The sequence below is a fragment of the Mobula birostris genome, chromosome 2 (assembly GCF_030028105.1).
Source record: "Mobula birostris isolate sMobBir1 chromosome 2, sMobBir1.hap1, whole genome shotgun sequence".
Lineage (NCBI taxonomy): Eukaryota > Metazoa > Chordata > Chondrichthyes > Myliobatiformes > Myliobatidae > Mobula > Mobula birostris.
Genome location: NC_092371.1, coordinates 69234381 through 69252064, shown reverse-complemented (window position 1 = coordinate 69252064; position 17684 = coordinate 69234381). Strand labels below are relative to the sequence as shown.

At 41.5% G+C, this 17684-nt stretch overlaps 1 protein-coding gene across 3 annotated transcripts in view; it reads left to right on the top strand.

The window, feature by feature from the left end:
* The first annotated feature begins 791 nt into the window (after positions 1 to 791).
* Positions 792 to 17684, top strand: part of mybl2b (v-myb avian myeloblastosis viral oncogene homolog-like 2b) — a 64901-nt gene continuing 48008 nt past the window's right edge. For all 3 annotated transcript variants that reach the window (XM_072242513.1, XM_072242507.1, XM_072242499.1), the window contains exons 1-4: positions 792 to 1042; positions 2510 to 2606; positions 10859 to 10930; positions 15577 to 15669. In XM_072242513.1, the coding sequence (XP_072098614.1) occupies positions 1023 to 1042; positions 2510 to 2606; positions 10859 to 10930; positions 15577 to 15669 (282 nt within the window). In that variant the 5' untranslated portion in view covers positions 792 to 1022. The remainder of the gene's footprint in view (positions 1043 to 2509; positions 2607 to 10858; positions 10931 to 15576; positions 15670 to 17684) is intronic.

Sequence of the window (17684 nt, the reverse complement as noted above, 5' to 3'; positions counted from 1 at the left end):
GCTCACAGCAATGATTGGTCCATGAAGGTGTTAAAAAAAAGAGGGAACATTGATGGCAGGGCAGGATATCAAACAGCTGAGAAACAATGAGGTGATACAGAATCAGGGAGCACTGAGGGCATGATGGATCATGGAAGAATTGGCGAGAAGGAGAAAGGCAATGGTCAAGGGCATTTGTACCAGAATCGTCGCATGCATGAGAGAATACATCCGTACTGGCCACATGGCAGGTACACACACATTAATGTCCATGTACAATCTGTCCTTCAGTTATCTTGGTCCACTTGCCAGTGGATTGATACCTTGCTCCATCAAGTGATTGCTACTATACAACAGCTATGCTTCTTTAAAAGGAATCACTCACAGACAATTTCCACTCCGCCCTTTCAAAGAATGCAAATAATAAAGCGGGGGGAATGTACTTCCAAATCCTCATCGAAATAATGCAAGAGATACTGGAGGAGGACAGGCGGTAGCGAGACTGGTAGCCTCAAAAAGTCGAGTTTGCATAAATAACGGCATTCATTCTTCTATATCAAAATTATAATTTATTCATAATAATACATACGTACAAAATCACGCTCGCATTGGAAAGCTCTTTCCATTCTTAGTGTCGTTTGGCCACACACTGAATACTGCATAACAGTGTTAGCCCTTGTTTTTGTACATGGTGCCTTTACATTTTTGTTTGCAATTCTGTACTTGGTCGCAGCTCTTTAGAAATAAACACAAAGAAACATGCCTGTTGGAGCGTGCAGGAGGCGGGCCGACTGCGCAGGCGCGGGGGTGGCGCTCAGCGGCCGGCGGCGAGCGCTAGATTTGGCGGTTTTTAGTTCGGGCGGAAGACACCGGAGTCAGTTAGTTAGTCAGGCCGGCTCCGAGACCTGGAATAAAGGGTCTACACTGGACACACTGCAGCTGCTGAACTCGCGTCGGGTTCTTGATATTTGTATTTTTCTGCCCTTGAGGCTGGGGTGGCGGGCTGAAGGGGCAACGGGCGAGCTCTCTCCGCGCTGGTGACCATGGCGCAGCAGACCCTCCGGTAAGTGAGTGGCCACTCTGAAGCCTCGCTTGTGTTATTTACTGGCTGATTTTCTATCTGCATCAAATATCTGGTTCATAAAAGGTCACCCTTCGGCCCTTCGTGCTTATGCTCGCTTGAAGAGCTGCCCGGCCTCATCCCGATTCCCTGCTGTAAAATTATAGCCTTAAGGGCTCCTCTAAAAACTTTTAAGAATATCTTATCCTACTGGTCCATTTGTATTTATTGTCTCGGAACTCGACGAGAGCCGAAAACATTTTGGGAATGCACCACTTCCAGGTAGTGGGTCAGTGGGACCTTGACTCCACTGGAACAGCATTGCATAATTCCAAGACACAAATCCTGATAAACGTAAGGAAGGGTCTCATAAAGATTCTTGAGAGTTGGAACTTCGCTGGCGACCTGCCTTCAAGTCCAAGTCCAGCATCTCTCCAGGCACTTGACTGTCCACACCAAAGTAGTGCACTTGATTGGAACTGTATCAATCATCCTGAAAATTCATTCAACCACAATGGCAGCTGCCTGTTCCTTCTACAAAATGCATTACAGTTACTTGTCCATATTCTCACAGCATCACCTAAACTGTAATATGTGCCAACAGGTAAAAGGCATATAGATTTCTACCTCCTGCAGATTCCCCCTCAAATTGACTGGAAATAAAGTGCCAGACCTTTATCATTCCCAGGGTTTAAATTTTGGAACTTACCAACCAACGCCACTGTGAGAGCACCTTCACCTGAAAGTTTGTTCACAACCTTCCTAAGGACATGTAAGCAATGGACAATAACTCCTGTCCTTGACAGCACTGCCCGGATGAAAGAAGTAATATAATCAAAGAAAATTTTATGAGAAAGACAGCAACAGAAAACGCAGGGAAGAAAGCAATGAACCACGATCTTATTTAACAGTAGGGAGGGTTGACAGGCCAAATGTCCTCTCCTGCTCCTAATTCATACTTTTGTAACAGAAAGACAGATTGATTCTAAGATAGAAAGATCTGAGGACAGAGGATGAAAATGCATTCTCAGAGGTGTAGAGGTTGATCATTGAATTTTAAAAAAGCAACATTGTATGCAATATCAAAAATATAGATGAGAATTTATAGCTAATTTACAAAAATTACAATTGCTTGACTGAATTTTGAATTTTTACTGCCTTCAATATAATGAAGCTTTGGTAATGAGACTTATATTTAGTGTTTTATGGACATCTATTGTCACAGGTTCATTGCAAATTATGCTCGTGCATTCCCTCACTAATGGTGATAGAGGGCAACTTCTACTTGAAGGGGGTGGGAAATGAAGGATGTAGGATCTTCCAGAATGTCGGCCATCAAGTGTCTATCTAATGAAAATTCCATTTTCTTGTACTTCGCCTGCAACCTTCTGTGCTGCGGCCAAGAGAGAACTCAAAGCTTGCATTGTCTATTACATTCTGAGCTTTTTTTTAATTTTGTGTGAAATATAGTGAGGAGTTGGATGAGCTGTCACAGGATTTGGATTATGATGTTCCAGACGGCAAAGATGGAAGTAAACTGTACAAAGTCAAATGGACTTCAGAAGAGGTATTTGCTCTGAAACCAGTTTGTTTAAAATTCACAAACTTAAAGTTGCAAAATGGATAAGATTTTGATGTCTGTTAGGATTGCTATGATAAAGGATTTGCCATTTATATGTGAAATCCAATGGTTGTATAGAACTTGAAAACTTTTTTTTGTTGGTAACCTTCCTGCTTATAAAATAAATTCCACTTGTATGCTATCTAATCGATGTTATTAAGATCAATTTAGAAATCATATTTTGTTCTATAGGTTTTTTTTCATGCTGCCTTGGACAGAAGGGGATTGCTCGAATAAAAAGTTTAATTTTCTTTCAGTTCTTGCTGTTCATGTCACTCTAGTTTTCACTGGAATATTCCTGAAGCATACTAATGCTACCACATATAAATGCTAATTTGTTATAAGAATATAGAAATTCTTTTTAGTAAGAATTCAAATTTGATTGTATTTGGTAGGTAAAGCAATGGCAATCCACTTACAGTGGATTTCAGAATGTGGGCATCAAATGTGTACATAGTTATGACTCAGGATTCATGTGTTAAGTCCTGTAAATGTTCAGGGGTGAACTGGATGTGTGCTGAACTTCAAATTATTTATCACATGAGATATTCTTCTGATTTAGTCACTGTCATGTACAACCAATCAAGTAGGTTTAAGTGACCCTGTTAATTTCCAAGTGCATAGATCAACCAGCAGATTGACACGTTAACCAAATTTTAGTGACTCCAACTAACCATTGCAGCTATGAATCTGTTCTGAATATTGTTAATGCACATGTCAGAGCACTAACATAACAGTAGAGTGTTTTATCCATGGTATTGGCACATGGTTAAGCCATCTATCCCTTGGGCTCCTGAGCACTTCAATATCTTGGCTGATCTGTGATTTTATTTCTCTGCCTTTTCTCTGTTTCTCTTAATACCTTGATATCAATCTCAAATTTAACATTAACAGTTGACCCAGCATCACCTACTGTATAGGGAAGAGTGTTTCAAATCTCTACTAGCACTGAGTGTTTTTCAGCTTCACTCCTGAGAGGCTGGCACGAACTTTTAGGCAATACCTCTGGTCCTAGACTTTGCCTAACCAGTGTAAATGTAAATCTTGAAAATGTTAATGAAGTCACCTGTCTTTTAAATTCCAGAGACTTCAGTCCTAGTTTAAATCATAGAAATGTACAACACCAAGATAAGGTCTTTTAGCCCACCTCTTCCATGCTGGCCAAAGTGCCTATTTACACTAATCCTATCTGTCCGTCTGGTGTCCATGTCCTTCTGTGTTTTTCCTATCTAAGTATCTGTCCAACTGTCTTTTAAACATTGTGACAACTTGTCTCCATATTCTTTTGACAGCTTATTCCAGATATTCAACAAACTCTGGACAAAATTTGCATCTCCCATCTATGCCCACATAACTTTGTGAACATTGATGAGGTCACCCCTTGGTATTTAATTAAATATGCTGCTAATAAATATTTGCAAAACTCCCAATATCAAGTTTTTGTTTAGATAAAAGTATAACTTCTATCCTATCCTGGAGATGTATAACTGTCAGCACTCCATTAATCTTGCTTTACCTGAATATGATATTTTAATGGTCCTTGTAGTATTTTTATTGCTTCTCACTTTGCATAATTTCAGAAATATTTTGAATTACAATTTTTTTGGTCTAAAATAGATGACTACAGCCACCTACGTTATATGCCACATTTGGTCATTCTATTAAAATCTTGGTACCGCGGTATAGTGCTGTCTATCATTGTGTTGTCAATACATTTAGAAAAGTATATTTCTATCCCATGATTTAAATAATTTCTCAATGCACCAGCTAATTGCAATCCCAACACAGAACTTTTTGAGATCCTGCTGGGTCACATGCTGTCAAATTGAGTATCTCCATACTCTCTATTCTTGTCTCTGAACTGATTCCACAAACTACAAACTCATTTTCAAGGACTCTGTAACTCATGTTCTCAGTATTAATTTCTTATTTGCATAATTTGTCTTTTGCACATTGGTGAGATGTCAGTTTTTATTCATGTATAGTTTGGTGTATGATGCAAGTGATACCTGGTTTGTCAGTGACTTCCAGGAAAGACTGGATGGCAACCAAGAAAGGTTGGTGATGCTGGAGAGACAGCTGACCTCCAGGAAAGATTGGCACAGACACACAAGACTAGCAAACTTGTGTGCAGCGCTCGCAAGAGGGCACCATACGAGCTACAGATGAACTAAATACGCAATACCCCCAGAGTCTTCATAGAGGGAGGGAGGATGAGAGACTCAATAGGATGGACATAACGGCAGCAGCCAGGACTATAAATACGATAATGAGAAGGGTCAAGCAAACAACACTTACCAGGGAAGCATTCAGTGCAAAGCCCCATTGTGGCAAAATTTGCAAAAACATCAAAGGCTTCAAGATACACCAAAGCAGGTCCAGCTGTGGAAAGAAGGCCATTTAAGTGTGACGCACAGATTCAACTGCTGGGAATCACCCCACAGAGCTGAAGATTTCTCTGCACCTAAGCTGCCCCATTGCCAAAGAAGAGACCAAGTGAGTCCCCCCTCAGATAGCCTAATCCATTCATCAAGGAAAGAAGGCATCAGAAGGCCTAGATCATCAGACAGTGTATCTTGGAAACAGTTCTATAATGACCTGGATTACATCTTGGAAGCTACATTGGCTGGACTCTACAGGAAAATTAACTCCTTCATAGCCACTGCTAAAGAGCGATTCAGCCCAATGGAGAAGAAAGGGATCCATCATGGCAACCAGACAGGAGGGAAAGGGAGATTTGCCACCTGAGAAGCGAGAAAAAGACTCTTAACAAACAATTCAAAAACAGTTCACCCGATGAATAAGAAGGTGTCAAAGATTGAACCAGTGAACTGCGGGAACAGCTGCACAAACTCAGGAGAGTGGAGCAGCAGAGAAAGCAAAAAAGGGAGAAAGAGAAAAGCACAGTTTGTTAAAACCCATTCAGGTTCACCAAGACTGTTCTCAGCCAGCAAAATTTTGGCACCCTAATCAGCGCAAAGCAGGAGGTGGAAGAATTACAGCAGGAATCACATAGCAGTCCCCGTAGGAATCAGAGACTAGAATTCAATCCAAAAGCCCCCCAACCAAGAATCCCAGCAACTGAGCTGAACATGGCAGAGCCCATGTGGCAGGAGGTCCAGAATATCAGAAAGAGAGCAAAGTCATCTGCCGCCCCAGGACCAAGTGGTATACCCTGCAAGGTATATAAGAAATGCCCAAAACTCTTCCAGAGGTTTGGAAAGATAATGAGGAAGATTTGGACCAAAGGCACTATTCTACCAAGCTGGAGAATGGTTGAAGGATGCTTTGTTCCCAAGGAAGAACGTTCCTCCATAATCACCCAGTTTGGGACAATCTCCCTCACAAGATATTGTCGGTGCTTGCTAGAAGGCTGACCTCATACTTAATGGAGTACCACTATATCAACACACCAAAATAAACAGCTAATTGATCTGCAAGGCCAGGCAGAAGAAAGGCAACTTAACAGTCGTTTGGTTAGACCTAGCCAACGCCTACGGATCAATTCCACATGTCCTCATCCAGGTTGTCCTGGACCACTACCGTATCCCCCTCAGTAACACAAGGCATGATTACCAACTGCCTAGGAGGATTCAAGCCATGCTTCACTTCAGTCCATTATACAACCAGGTGGCAAGACCTCCAAAAAGGTGTTCCTACTAGCTGTACCATCTTCCCCCATCTTGTTTGTCATGGGTGTGAACCTCCCTGTATCAGCAGCAGCTTACGTAACCCAAGGCTCAGTGTTGGAGCCTAGGATCTGACAACCTGCAATACGGGGGATCATGGATGACATCACAGTAACCATTGTAACTCATGTCCAAGCAAGATGGCTGTTGGAAACCCTGGACAACGTAGCTACCTGGGCTAGGATGACCTTCAAGGTGAGGAAGTCCGGATGCATGGTGATCAAAAGGGCAAGATTACTAGCAAGTTCAGTCTTCATCTATGGGGAACAGTCGTTCCATTCATAGAAAACAACTCAATAAAGTGTCTTGGAAAGTGGTTTAATGCAGCAATGACAGACAGTGCCAACATCACTGACACTAAAGCAGACTGAAGAATGGCTGTAGAAGATTGACAAAACTGAACTCCCTGGTAAATTTAATATGGTTGTACCAACATGGTCTTCTACCAAGGCTGCTCTGGCTTTTCATGGTGTACAAGTACCCCATGACCACTGTAGAATTCATTTAGAGGAAAGTTGACAAGCACCTGTGGAGGTGTCTGGGGACTTTCCCCCCAAGTTTTTCTTCAATGGGTCTCTACTTAAGATTAGTCCAGCTACAGCTCCCATTGTCATCGGTAGTGGAGGAGTTCAAGATGGCAAAGTGTAGAGTTGTGTTAATGCTGAGGGGCTCCAATGACAAGTTAATAAATCAAGTAGGAGTCGCAAAAAGATCAGGGTGAAAGTGGGCTGCCAACTTGACCATAGACCAGACAGTGAGCTCCCTGCAATTGAGAGACATCATTGGCAACCCTTGCCTGGGGTGGGAAAGCCTTGACTCTGCGTGCTTCCAACGATGGGGAAGTGCAAGGGGTAGGCGTGACATGGTCCAGGCAGAAGTACGGAACTGTGAGGATGAAAAGCGGGTATCGAAGGTAGTGGAGTTAGGGTCACAGGGTGCCTGGATAAAATGGGATCTTCTCAAGCACAAGATCACTTGAGCGGAACTTTGCAGACTGGAGCTCTTCCTTATTTCTTTCCTTCTGCGGTCTATGTATGACACTCTCCCCACACCATCATAGCTGCATAAACGGGAGCTGAGAGAGGACCCTAACTGCAAGCTTTGTGGTTAGTGAGGTTCACTCTTACACATACAGTGGCATGCAAATGTTTGGGCACCCCTGGTCAAAATTTCTGTTATTGTGAATAGTTAAGTGAGTAGAAGATGAACTGATCTCCAAAAGTCATAAAGTTAAAGATGAAACATTCTTTTCAACATTTTAAATAAGATTTTTTTTTTGTTTTGTACAATTTTAGAGTGGGAAAAAAAGGAAAGGAGCACCATGCAAAAGTTTGGGCACCCCAAGAGATTTGAGCTCTCAACCTTAATTAGCTTGTTAGGGCTATGGCTTGTTCACAATCATCGTTAGGAAAGACTAGGTAATGCAAATTTCAAAGCTTTATAAATACCCTGACTCCTCAAACCTTGTCCCAACAATCAGCAGCCATGGGCTCCTCCAAGCAGCTTCCTAGCACTCTGAAAATTAAAATAAATGGTGCCCACAAAACAGGAGAAGGCTATAAGAAGATAGCAAAGTGTTTTCAGGTAGCCGTTTCCTCAGTTCGTAATGTAATTAAGAAATGGCAGTTAACAGGAATGGCGAAGGTCAAGTTGAGGTCTGGAAGACCAAGAAAACTTTCAGAGAGAACTGCTTGTAGGATTGCTAGAAATGCAAATCAAAACCCCTGTTTGACTGCAAAAGACCTTCAGAAAGATTTAGCAGACTCTGGAGTGGTGGTCTACTGTGCAGTGACACCTGCAAAAATATGACCTTCATGGAAGAGTCATCAGAAGAAAACCTTTCCTGCATCCTCACCATGAAATTCAGCGTCAGAAGTTTGCAAAGAAACATCTAAATAAGCCTGATGCATTTTGGAAACAAGTCCTGTGGACTGAAGAAGTTAAAATAGAACTTTTTGGCTGCATTGAGCAAAGGTATGTTTGGAGAAAAAAGGGTACAGAACTTCATGAAAAGAACACCTCTCCAACTGTTAAGCACGGGGGTGGATCAAGCATGCTTTGGGCTTGTGTTGCAGCCGGTGGCACGGGAAACATTTCACTGGTAGAGGGAAGAATGAATTCAATTAAATACCAGCAAATTCTGGAAGCAAACGTCACACCGTCTGTAAAAAAAAAAGCTGAAGATGAAAAGAGAATGGCTTCTACAACAGGATAATGATCCTAAACACACCTCAAAATCAATGATGGACTACCTCAAGAGGCAGAAGCTGAAGGTTTTGCCATGGCCCTCACAGTCCCTCGACCTAAACATCATCGAAAATCTGTGGATAGACCTCAAAAGAGCAGGCATGCAAGACGGCCCAAGAATCTCACAGAACTGGAAGCCTTTTGCAAGGAAGAATGGGCAAAAATCCCCCAAACAAGAATTGAGAGACTCTTAGCTGGCTACAGAAAGCGTTTACAAGCTGTGATTCTTGCCAAAGCGGGTGTTACTAAGTACTGACCATGCAGGGTGTCCAAACTTTTGCTTCGGTCCCTTTTCCTTTTTTGTTATTTTGAAACTGTAAAAGATGGAAATAAAGAAGTAATCTTGCTTAAAATATTAAAGAAATGTGTCATCTTTAACTTTATGCCTTTTGGGAATCAGGTAACCTTTTACTCGCTTAGCTATTCACAGAAACAGAAGTTTTGACTGGGGTGCCCAAACTTTTGCATGCCACTGTACTGTCAGGATGCAAAACAGCTTTAATACAAGGACAGCATAGGTGGCACCACAACAAGGTCCTGCTATTCCTTGCTGACACACTGGAGCAGGAGAGGTGTAAAAAGACATCAGCTGACAGAGAGGCAAACTGGGCAGTCATTTTCATCAAGGAGCAGGCCACACCAGTCATATCAGAGGCCACATGGCTATTCCCCATGGAGATCGGCTGTAGAGGGTTCTCGGCAAGGTCAGCCTGGAGGTTGCTGTTGCCACTGAGCTTTGATGAAAAGGGCAAGAACCAAGCAGTTCCCAGGATGGGGGAGGAAGCAGAAAGACCCTCTTGCTGGATATGGAGTAGGAGACAGGAGTTGAGCTGGAATTTAGGACAGTTGGGCAGGGACTTGACCATCACTGCTGACGCACCAACTGAAGAATGTAGTGGCAAACAACAGGAATTCTGCAGATGCTGGAAATTCAAGCAACACACATCAAAGTTGCTGGTGAACGCAGCAGGCCAGGCAGCATCTCTAGGAAGAGGTGCAGTTGACATTTCAGGCCGAGACCCTTCGTCAGGACTAACTGAAGGAAGAGAGAAGAATGTAGTGGTTAAGGATCGAAACACGATGAAGGTTGGGCACCATCTGATGACATCTGCCCCTGACCAGACCCTACGGTTACCTTGTCAGGTAACTGATGGGAGCATCCCAATGTATGATGCAAGTCCTATATTTCTATTGTAAATGCTTGATGCATCTCAAGGCAGTATATGGTAACATATACATACATTGATTTATTTTGACTTTGTCATTTGACATGATCATGGAACTGCTTAGACTTTTCCAATCAGCCCAATAAGCTGCCTTTCGTCCCATGAGCAACCTCAGTTTTCAGTTTCTGACAAGGGATTTTATGAAAGGTTACTTCAGGTAAGTAACTCCAAAGATATCCCCTGCTCACTACTTAAGTAATAAAATCATTGGATATGAGTTGCACTTTACAGGTCCTCATTGTTTTTTTATATATCTGATCAATCAAAGGTTTTCAAAGGTCGTCAGTCATTTTACTCTTTATTATAGACTCTAGAGAGATGTTTCTGATAACAGATTTCTTTGTTTCTTCCCCTCATCTTAAGTAATAAAAAGACTTGCATGCTTAAAAAAAATCTTTTCTGAAATTAGCTGAACATCTGAACTGTTCTTGCCCACTTCCTTTGTAAAACAGGAACTAGGATAGGGACTTTGTGCCATAATTTTCATTATTGTGTTACCTTCTTAAAATGCTGCAAGTTCAAATATTTGTCAGCATCAGTTGCCAGCATTCTGACAATGGATTTGGTGGTCAGTGACATTCTTAACTGTTTTCTAATACCATGAGGTTAATTTTAAAAGTTATCCCTTTTTGTTTTAAAGATCTATAAAGAATACCTTCAGCCTGAATAATATGTTCTACTCTTAAGAATGTAGTACAGTAGAGAAAAACAGCAGTAAATGGGTTTACAACAGATAATTTAGTGAGGGCATTTCTATTTCAACATCACTTATCAGACATATTGCAAAGTTGTAGTTTAATGCAACATTTTCCCCTGTATTTCTGAATCTAATCTAGATCACATTGCATTTCTCTGTCTGCTTCCACAGTACTTTAGGCATAAACATCTTATACTTTTGTTGTAGAGCTCTATTAATTGGTCCTGTTCCATATATTGTTTCTCAGTGGTTATAAGAGGCACCAAGCTGTGTCTCCAATGGAATATTAATGATTACAGTGTTATAGTGGTTTAAATTAAACTTTGTACTTTTGTGTAGGATGAAAGGTTGAAGAAGCTGATAAAGCAATTTGGCAAAAATGACTGGAAACTTATAGCAAGTAATTTCTCTGTAAGTATCTTTGTAGTTAAGACTTTTAAAAGTAGTCATTTTTGTCCGAGTTCTTCATGAGATAAAAATGATCTACCAGATTATTGTATGTGAAGATCTCAGAAAACCATATTTATTATTTGCATTGATCTGGAATTATATACAACAAATAGACTTACATACAGAGTATATGAGTACTGTGAGAGAAACAATGGTTAGGCTGTAAAATTGAAAGGCATTAAAAAAAATTGCTGTTTTCCAAAACTATTCTGACCTATTATTTGGTAGACTGGGTCCAAATGTTCTTGTTACAGATTGTGCAATTTTGATCTGCTTTGTACTGCTCTTTCTAGCAATGAAGTACAAAATTCTGGTAATTGTTGAATAGGTGCCCCTCACTGGAAGCCTTGAACTTGCTTCTGGAACTATGTCTTCATTCATTTTGCAGTTTGATGAAATGAATTTTTCTTTCTTTCCTGTGGAATGAGCTTGGTTAGGTTTAAGATAACTTCCCATTGGCCTTGCTTTACTGTTTGGAAGGCATCCAGAGTTCTGTAGAGCTTTGTAATTTGGATCTTTGGCTCTAGGACTGGCTGGTGTAAGAAATGGGGTGCTGCTTGGTGATGAAGAGCACAAGTGCTAGTTGCTTCATTGCTCACTGAACACCGTTCAAAGCACAAGCCAATGTAGTTTTAACACTCTTCAAAGTCATTTAGAATTTTTCATGTTCTCTTAAGAACAATTAAATTTTGCTCCCTACTAACCTGTTATCAGGTGAGGTTTTCTGCTGAATAGTGTTAGGCCTCTCTTGCTAGCCAATCAATATGTGAGAGTGGACTGACGTTTTGGGTATTGACTGTCAATGTTTTGAATTAGTTAAATGGGTAGAAAGTAGGTAAAAGACAAAGGTAGAGAGGAGTAAGTAGATTACAAAGTTCAGAAAAGTCAAATGTTCAGATCAAATGTGAGAAAATCTTGAAGGAAGATACCATTCCTATATTTTGTGTTGAGGCTCATTAGAGCTGGAAATGTTTCATTGGGAGGAGAACTTAACCAGGGCAGAGCTGGCACTATATCTCCAAATAGAATAGAGATGTTCACCTAATGTCATTTTGGTCTCTAATCAGATAAACAGATTGTGAATATAGCATACACACACAAAATACTGGTGGAACGCAGCAGGCCAGGCAGCATCTATAGGAAGAAGTACAGTTGACGTTTCGGGCCGAGACCCTTCGTCGGGACTATCGTCGACTGTACTTCTTCCTATAGTTGCTGCCTGGCCTGCTGCATTCCACCAGCAATTTGCGTGTGTTGCTTGAATTTCCAGCATCTGCAGATTTCCTCGTGTGTGCGTAAATATAGCATACTTCATACTAAATTGAATTGAATACACTTTATTTCTTACATCCTTCACATACATGAGTAAAAGTCTTTACATTATGTCTCTGTCTAAATGTGCAATATGCAATCATAGTAATTTATAATAAATAGAACAGTCAATGTAACATGGAAATATACTCACATCAGCAGGAGTTAATCAGTCTGATGGTCTGGTGGAAGAAGCTGTCCCAGAGTCTGTTGGTCCTGGCTTTTATGCTGCGATACCATTTCCTGGATGGTAGCAGCTGGAGTAGATTGTGGTTGGGGTGACTCGGGACCCCAATGATCCTTCGGGCCCTTTTCACACCTGTCTTTGTAAATGTCCTGAATCATGGGATGTGCTGGGCTGTCCACACCACTCTGAGAGCCCTGCGATTAACAGAGGTACAGTTCCCATACCAGGCAGTGATGCAGCCAGTCAGCCCAGCTTAGCCCATCTCCATCCCTCCTGTAATCCACAACCAGCTCCTTTGTTTTTCCGACATTGAGGGAGAGGTTGTCTTCTTGACACCACTGTGTCAGAGAGATGACTTCCTTCCTGTTGGCCACCTCGTTATTGTTTGAGATTACTCTGGGTGAGGGAGAGATTTAAAAATGTCAGTAAACACACCTGCCAGTTGTGCTGCGCACATCCCGAGTACTCACCCTGGGATGCCGCCTGGTCCCGCAGCCTTGCGACTGTTTGCATGTTGGAAACGTCTTTGTACCTCGCCTCAGAGACCAGGTTGCAGGTTGTAGCGGTGGCTTTCCTCGGAGGCTCAGAGTTAGCGACATCAAACCGAGCATAAAAGTGATTGAGCTCATCTGGGAAGGAGGCTGCAATGTTGGCAGCACCACTACATTTGGCTGTGAAGATTGCGATGGTATGCAACCCTCGCCTCAAGTCACATATGCTATTCGTTGTGAATCTTGACTCAATTTTGTCCTTGTATTGTTTCACAGCCTTGATAGCTTTGCACAGATTGTAGCTGCTTTTCTTGAGCTCCAGCTGATCACCGGCAATGTAAGCGCTATGTCATGCAGTAAGTGCTGCTCACGTGGAGCTATTGATCCAGGGTTTCTGGTTCGGGAAGACCCTGACTAACTTCTGGGGGATAACATCATCGATGCACTTTGGGATGAAGCATGTGACTCCATCCATGAACTCGGAGACATCCTTATCATGGAAGACATTCCAGTCGACGTCATGGAAGCAGTCCTGCAGCGTGGAGGCCAATTGGTTGGACCAAACGTGGATGGTTCTAACTATGGCCACCTCTTGTTTCAGTTTCTGCCTGTATGTCGGGATATGCAGGATCAAAGAGTGGTCTGATTTTCCAAAAGCTGGGCGAAGGAAAGCTTTGTAAGCGTTATGAAAGGGAGCGTAACAGTGGTCGAGAGTGTTATCTGCACAAGTGCTCACCTGGATGTGCTGACAAAACTTCGGAGAGACTTTTGTCAGCAATGCTCGATTAAAGTCACCCACAATGATGAAGGCAGCTTCTGGGTGTGCATTCTCCAGTGTGTTGATGGTCTTGTACAGTTCCTTGAGAGCCAGGTCAGTATCAGCCTGCAGCGGAATGTACACAGCAGTGATGATAACATCTGTGAACTCCCTAGGCAGGGAGCTGCACCAGGTATTCCAGGTCTGGGGAACAAAAGGATTTGATAGCATGCATATTCTGGGGGTTGTACTAAACATTGTTGACCATAAAGCGTACCCCTCCTCCTTTATTCTTCCCATGGAGGTTTTTTGACCTGTCCACCCGGAACAGGGAGAGCCTAGAGGGTTCAATAGCATGATCCGGTATCTCCTCCGTCAGCCAGGTCTCCACGAAGCACAAAACGTTACATTCCTTTGTTTCCGCTGGTAGGAGATTTCTGGCTGTCAGTTCCCACAGCTTGTTGTCCAGGTACTGAATGTTAGCCAGGAGTGCTCTAGGGAGTGGCGGCCGATTTGCACGTCGTCTCAGCCTCACCAGGACGTCGGCCTTTCTCCCTTGCCTCCAGTGCTTCTTCCGAGGTAGTGGCAGTGTAAGGAATGAGTCTCTCATGAATCGCGCAAGTAGGGGTTCCCAGTGTAGGAAAGGCAGCACATAATGGGCAAATGCTGTTTTTCCGATGTTCAGAAGGGTCAATCTATCATATCTGATGTGACTATCAGCTACTTGAACAGAAAATGCTAAGAAAATTGTAGAAATTGAAGGAAATACAAGTAACTTGCTGAGTTTGTGATGCTGGTTATTTTTAATGGTACCTTTTGTTGGAATAATCTTATGGAAGACTAATTGGAACAGAGTCCATAGAAAGGAGAACAATGGTATTAAAAGGGAAATATTCCCCAAAATGTGGATATAGGAGTGGGATTAGTAGCTTATTTCTGGGCTTATTTGTCAGATGCAAAGTCTAGTTTAGTTAAGTGTCATTAGTTTAATTAGATTGGCACAACATCGTGGGTTGAAGGGCCTGTGCCTAAGCTGTACTGTTTTGTTTCATCATGCATTGGAAGGTGAAGGCAAGAGTAATGTAATGCTCTTGGAGAAGGGAGTTGGGAGTCATGGAATTGGGAATGATCAGCAGAGAGACGGGATGCATTTGGAGGCTGATCCCACCTTGGTGGTGCAATCCGTTAGTCTCGCAAGACCATGGATCTGTGCCTGGAAAGTCTTGCTTCAGTCTGTGTTAGAGCAGCATCTGTTGTGGCTGTAGAGGCCCACACGGGAGTGACAGTCTCGGCTGCATTGACTGCACTTGAAGGCACTGTCCTCCAGTGTTGTCTTGGTGCTGTTTTTCCGACGAGTGCGCTTTTCTTCAGCAGCAAGCCTCAGCTTCTCTTCACCTGTTTTTAGACCTCTGCGTAGTTCCAGCCTCCACTGAGAGCGATTGCTTGCGATGTCCTCCCACCTCTTGACGTTCATTTTCAGTGACTTCATGTCTCTTTTGCAAACGTCTTTGAAATGAAGATGGGGCCACCCTTGTGCTCTCTTGCCGGAGGCCAGTTCCCCGTACAGCAGGTCTTTCGGGATCCTCCCGTCTGACATGCGGTGTACATGGCCCAGCCAGCGGAGACGGTGTTGTTGGAGCAGGGTGAAGAGGCTGGGTATCTGGGCGTGAGCCAGGACCTCATTGTTACACCTTATCTGTAATAATACTGAGGTAATACCTGGTTAGAACGAGACTGGCATACCTTCAGTGGTTGTGGAGAATAGCAAGAGACTAAGATGAAATTAAATAAAACCAAATTAATTCTCATCCCTTTTGCAATGTATTCTTTTTATCAAGTTAATTATATTATGTTTTAACAGAACCGAACAGATACTCAGTGCCAACGTAGGTGGCTGAAGGTTCTGAATCCAGAGCTTGTGAAAGGTCCATGGACAAAGGAAGAAGACCAGAAGGTAATGATGTGCAAATACATTAAATTATAAAGATTATACCAAATTGGTAATAAAAAGGTTAGATTTTGTAATTCCATAACTGTAAAGTTAGTTCTGTAGGATAATTAAAATGTCATATAATGGTTAAAATAGTTCTGGATAATAAATCTCTTAATACTATTGGGCTCAAATTTGTAACAGTGATCTATCCTAACATGGTGGTTTTCTCCATTCTTTCTTCAGTGATTGGTCGAAAGTAAAAATTAAGCATTGCAATCTCAGCTAAAAAGATAGAGTAAAATTGAAGTAGAAGGCTTATAACATTTACAAAAAGGGCAGTAGGTCTGAAGGTGAAGAGGATTTTAGATTTCAGTAAAGGATTACCAAGAAATTGACAGTTCTCTGTCAGATTCTGTTCACTCGAATATGAAATTGTCTTTTAAGTTTTGATTCCTAACAGACATGCATGGGGGAGAAATTAGAAAGAGAAATAAAGAATGAGATTTTAAATAAATACCTTAATATGATAGAAGATTCCAAAAAATATTGAAGAACCAAACTTCTAGTTAAAATGATTAATGTAAGAAAGGAGGAGGAGCTGAAGGACAAGGAACAGACAAATTCCCTCAATCAAATAAACTTAAAATGGGTACTCACTGGGAATCATCACATTTGTCATTCTAGAATTACCTGGGTTTTAGAATAAACCTTGGAAACTGAAGGTAGCAAATGTACACTGTATTTAACAAAAAAATATATAGACCATTTTGCCTGATATGCATTGGAGATCTAATAGCACTACATTTAGTTGGGAAGAATCAGCATGGATTAGGAAAGTAAAATTGTGCGTGACATTTTTTTTGAAGGTTGAGACTATTAGGGTTGGTAAAGTGAGTCAGTTAATATTATTTATCTCACAATGTTAGGGTTAATGTGATTAGGGGTAAAATTTGGACTTGGAAAGAGGTATTTAATAGCACACTACAAGTCCGTGACTCGTATCACTAAGGACGAGGGCAGTGGGTCTGTATATATATATATATATATACATAAGTGCCTGCAACTTGTCCTTAAAGTCTTTCATCATCCTTACTTTGAAATATTTTGCTGTTCTGCATCATCTTCCTTACTATGTGTCAGAAGGTTCCAGTTGTTCAGGAAGGTGGTTCACTGCCATCTTTTGCGCTGTTAGGGAAGAGCAATAAATTCTGATTTTGCCTGCAAAATGAATGAAATTAGTTAACAGACAGGTAACCGTATAAATACGGGGGCCTCCTTCAAATTATCAGGCCTTTAATATCGGGGAACTGGGAGGATTATTGTATGGGTCTGTGATTTACAGTTTTTATTGATTATTCCAAATGGAAGATTGATTGTAATGGATCCAAGTTTGCTCACAATGCAAGGCAATATAGGCAAGCGAACTGTGAGGACAAGGTTATTTACAAAGCACTTAAGGTCTTTGGAAACCAATGGGCAGAATTAAGGCCCAATAAGGTTGCAAGGGGATATAAACTAATTACGTGACTGGGCAAGGATGGTCTGCATAGAAATATATATATGTGTGTGTGTGTGTGTATATATATATATATATATATATCCACTTTAGTAGAATAAATAGATAAGCATAACATCTTAAAAGTCGCAAAAAACTTAGAAATACTAGAATTCATAGAGCGAGGGATCTTTGTTCTTCAGATGTAGGTATGGAAAGCAAGTAGAAGACCAAATAATATGCCAGTGCTCATTAAAAAGGACCATATATAAATGTTTCATGGGATTCATGAAAATAGAACCGAAATATTGTGTTTAGTTAGCAGTGAATGGTCGCAAGATTGATTTTTTGGAGGAAGGAATAGCTTGATAAAACTTGGCTTCTATTCCTGGAAATTAGAAGAATGAGAGATGATCATATTGAAGTAAATGACAGTCTTACAGCTTTTGAAGGAGCAGACATTAGAATTAGGTTTAGAATTAAGAGGTGCAGTCAAAATGAGTTCATCATTTTAGATTGATAAGAAATTTCTTAATGGAAT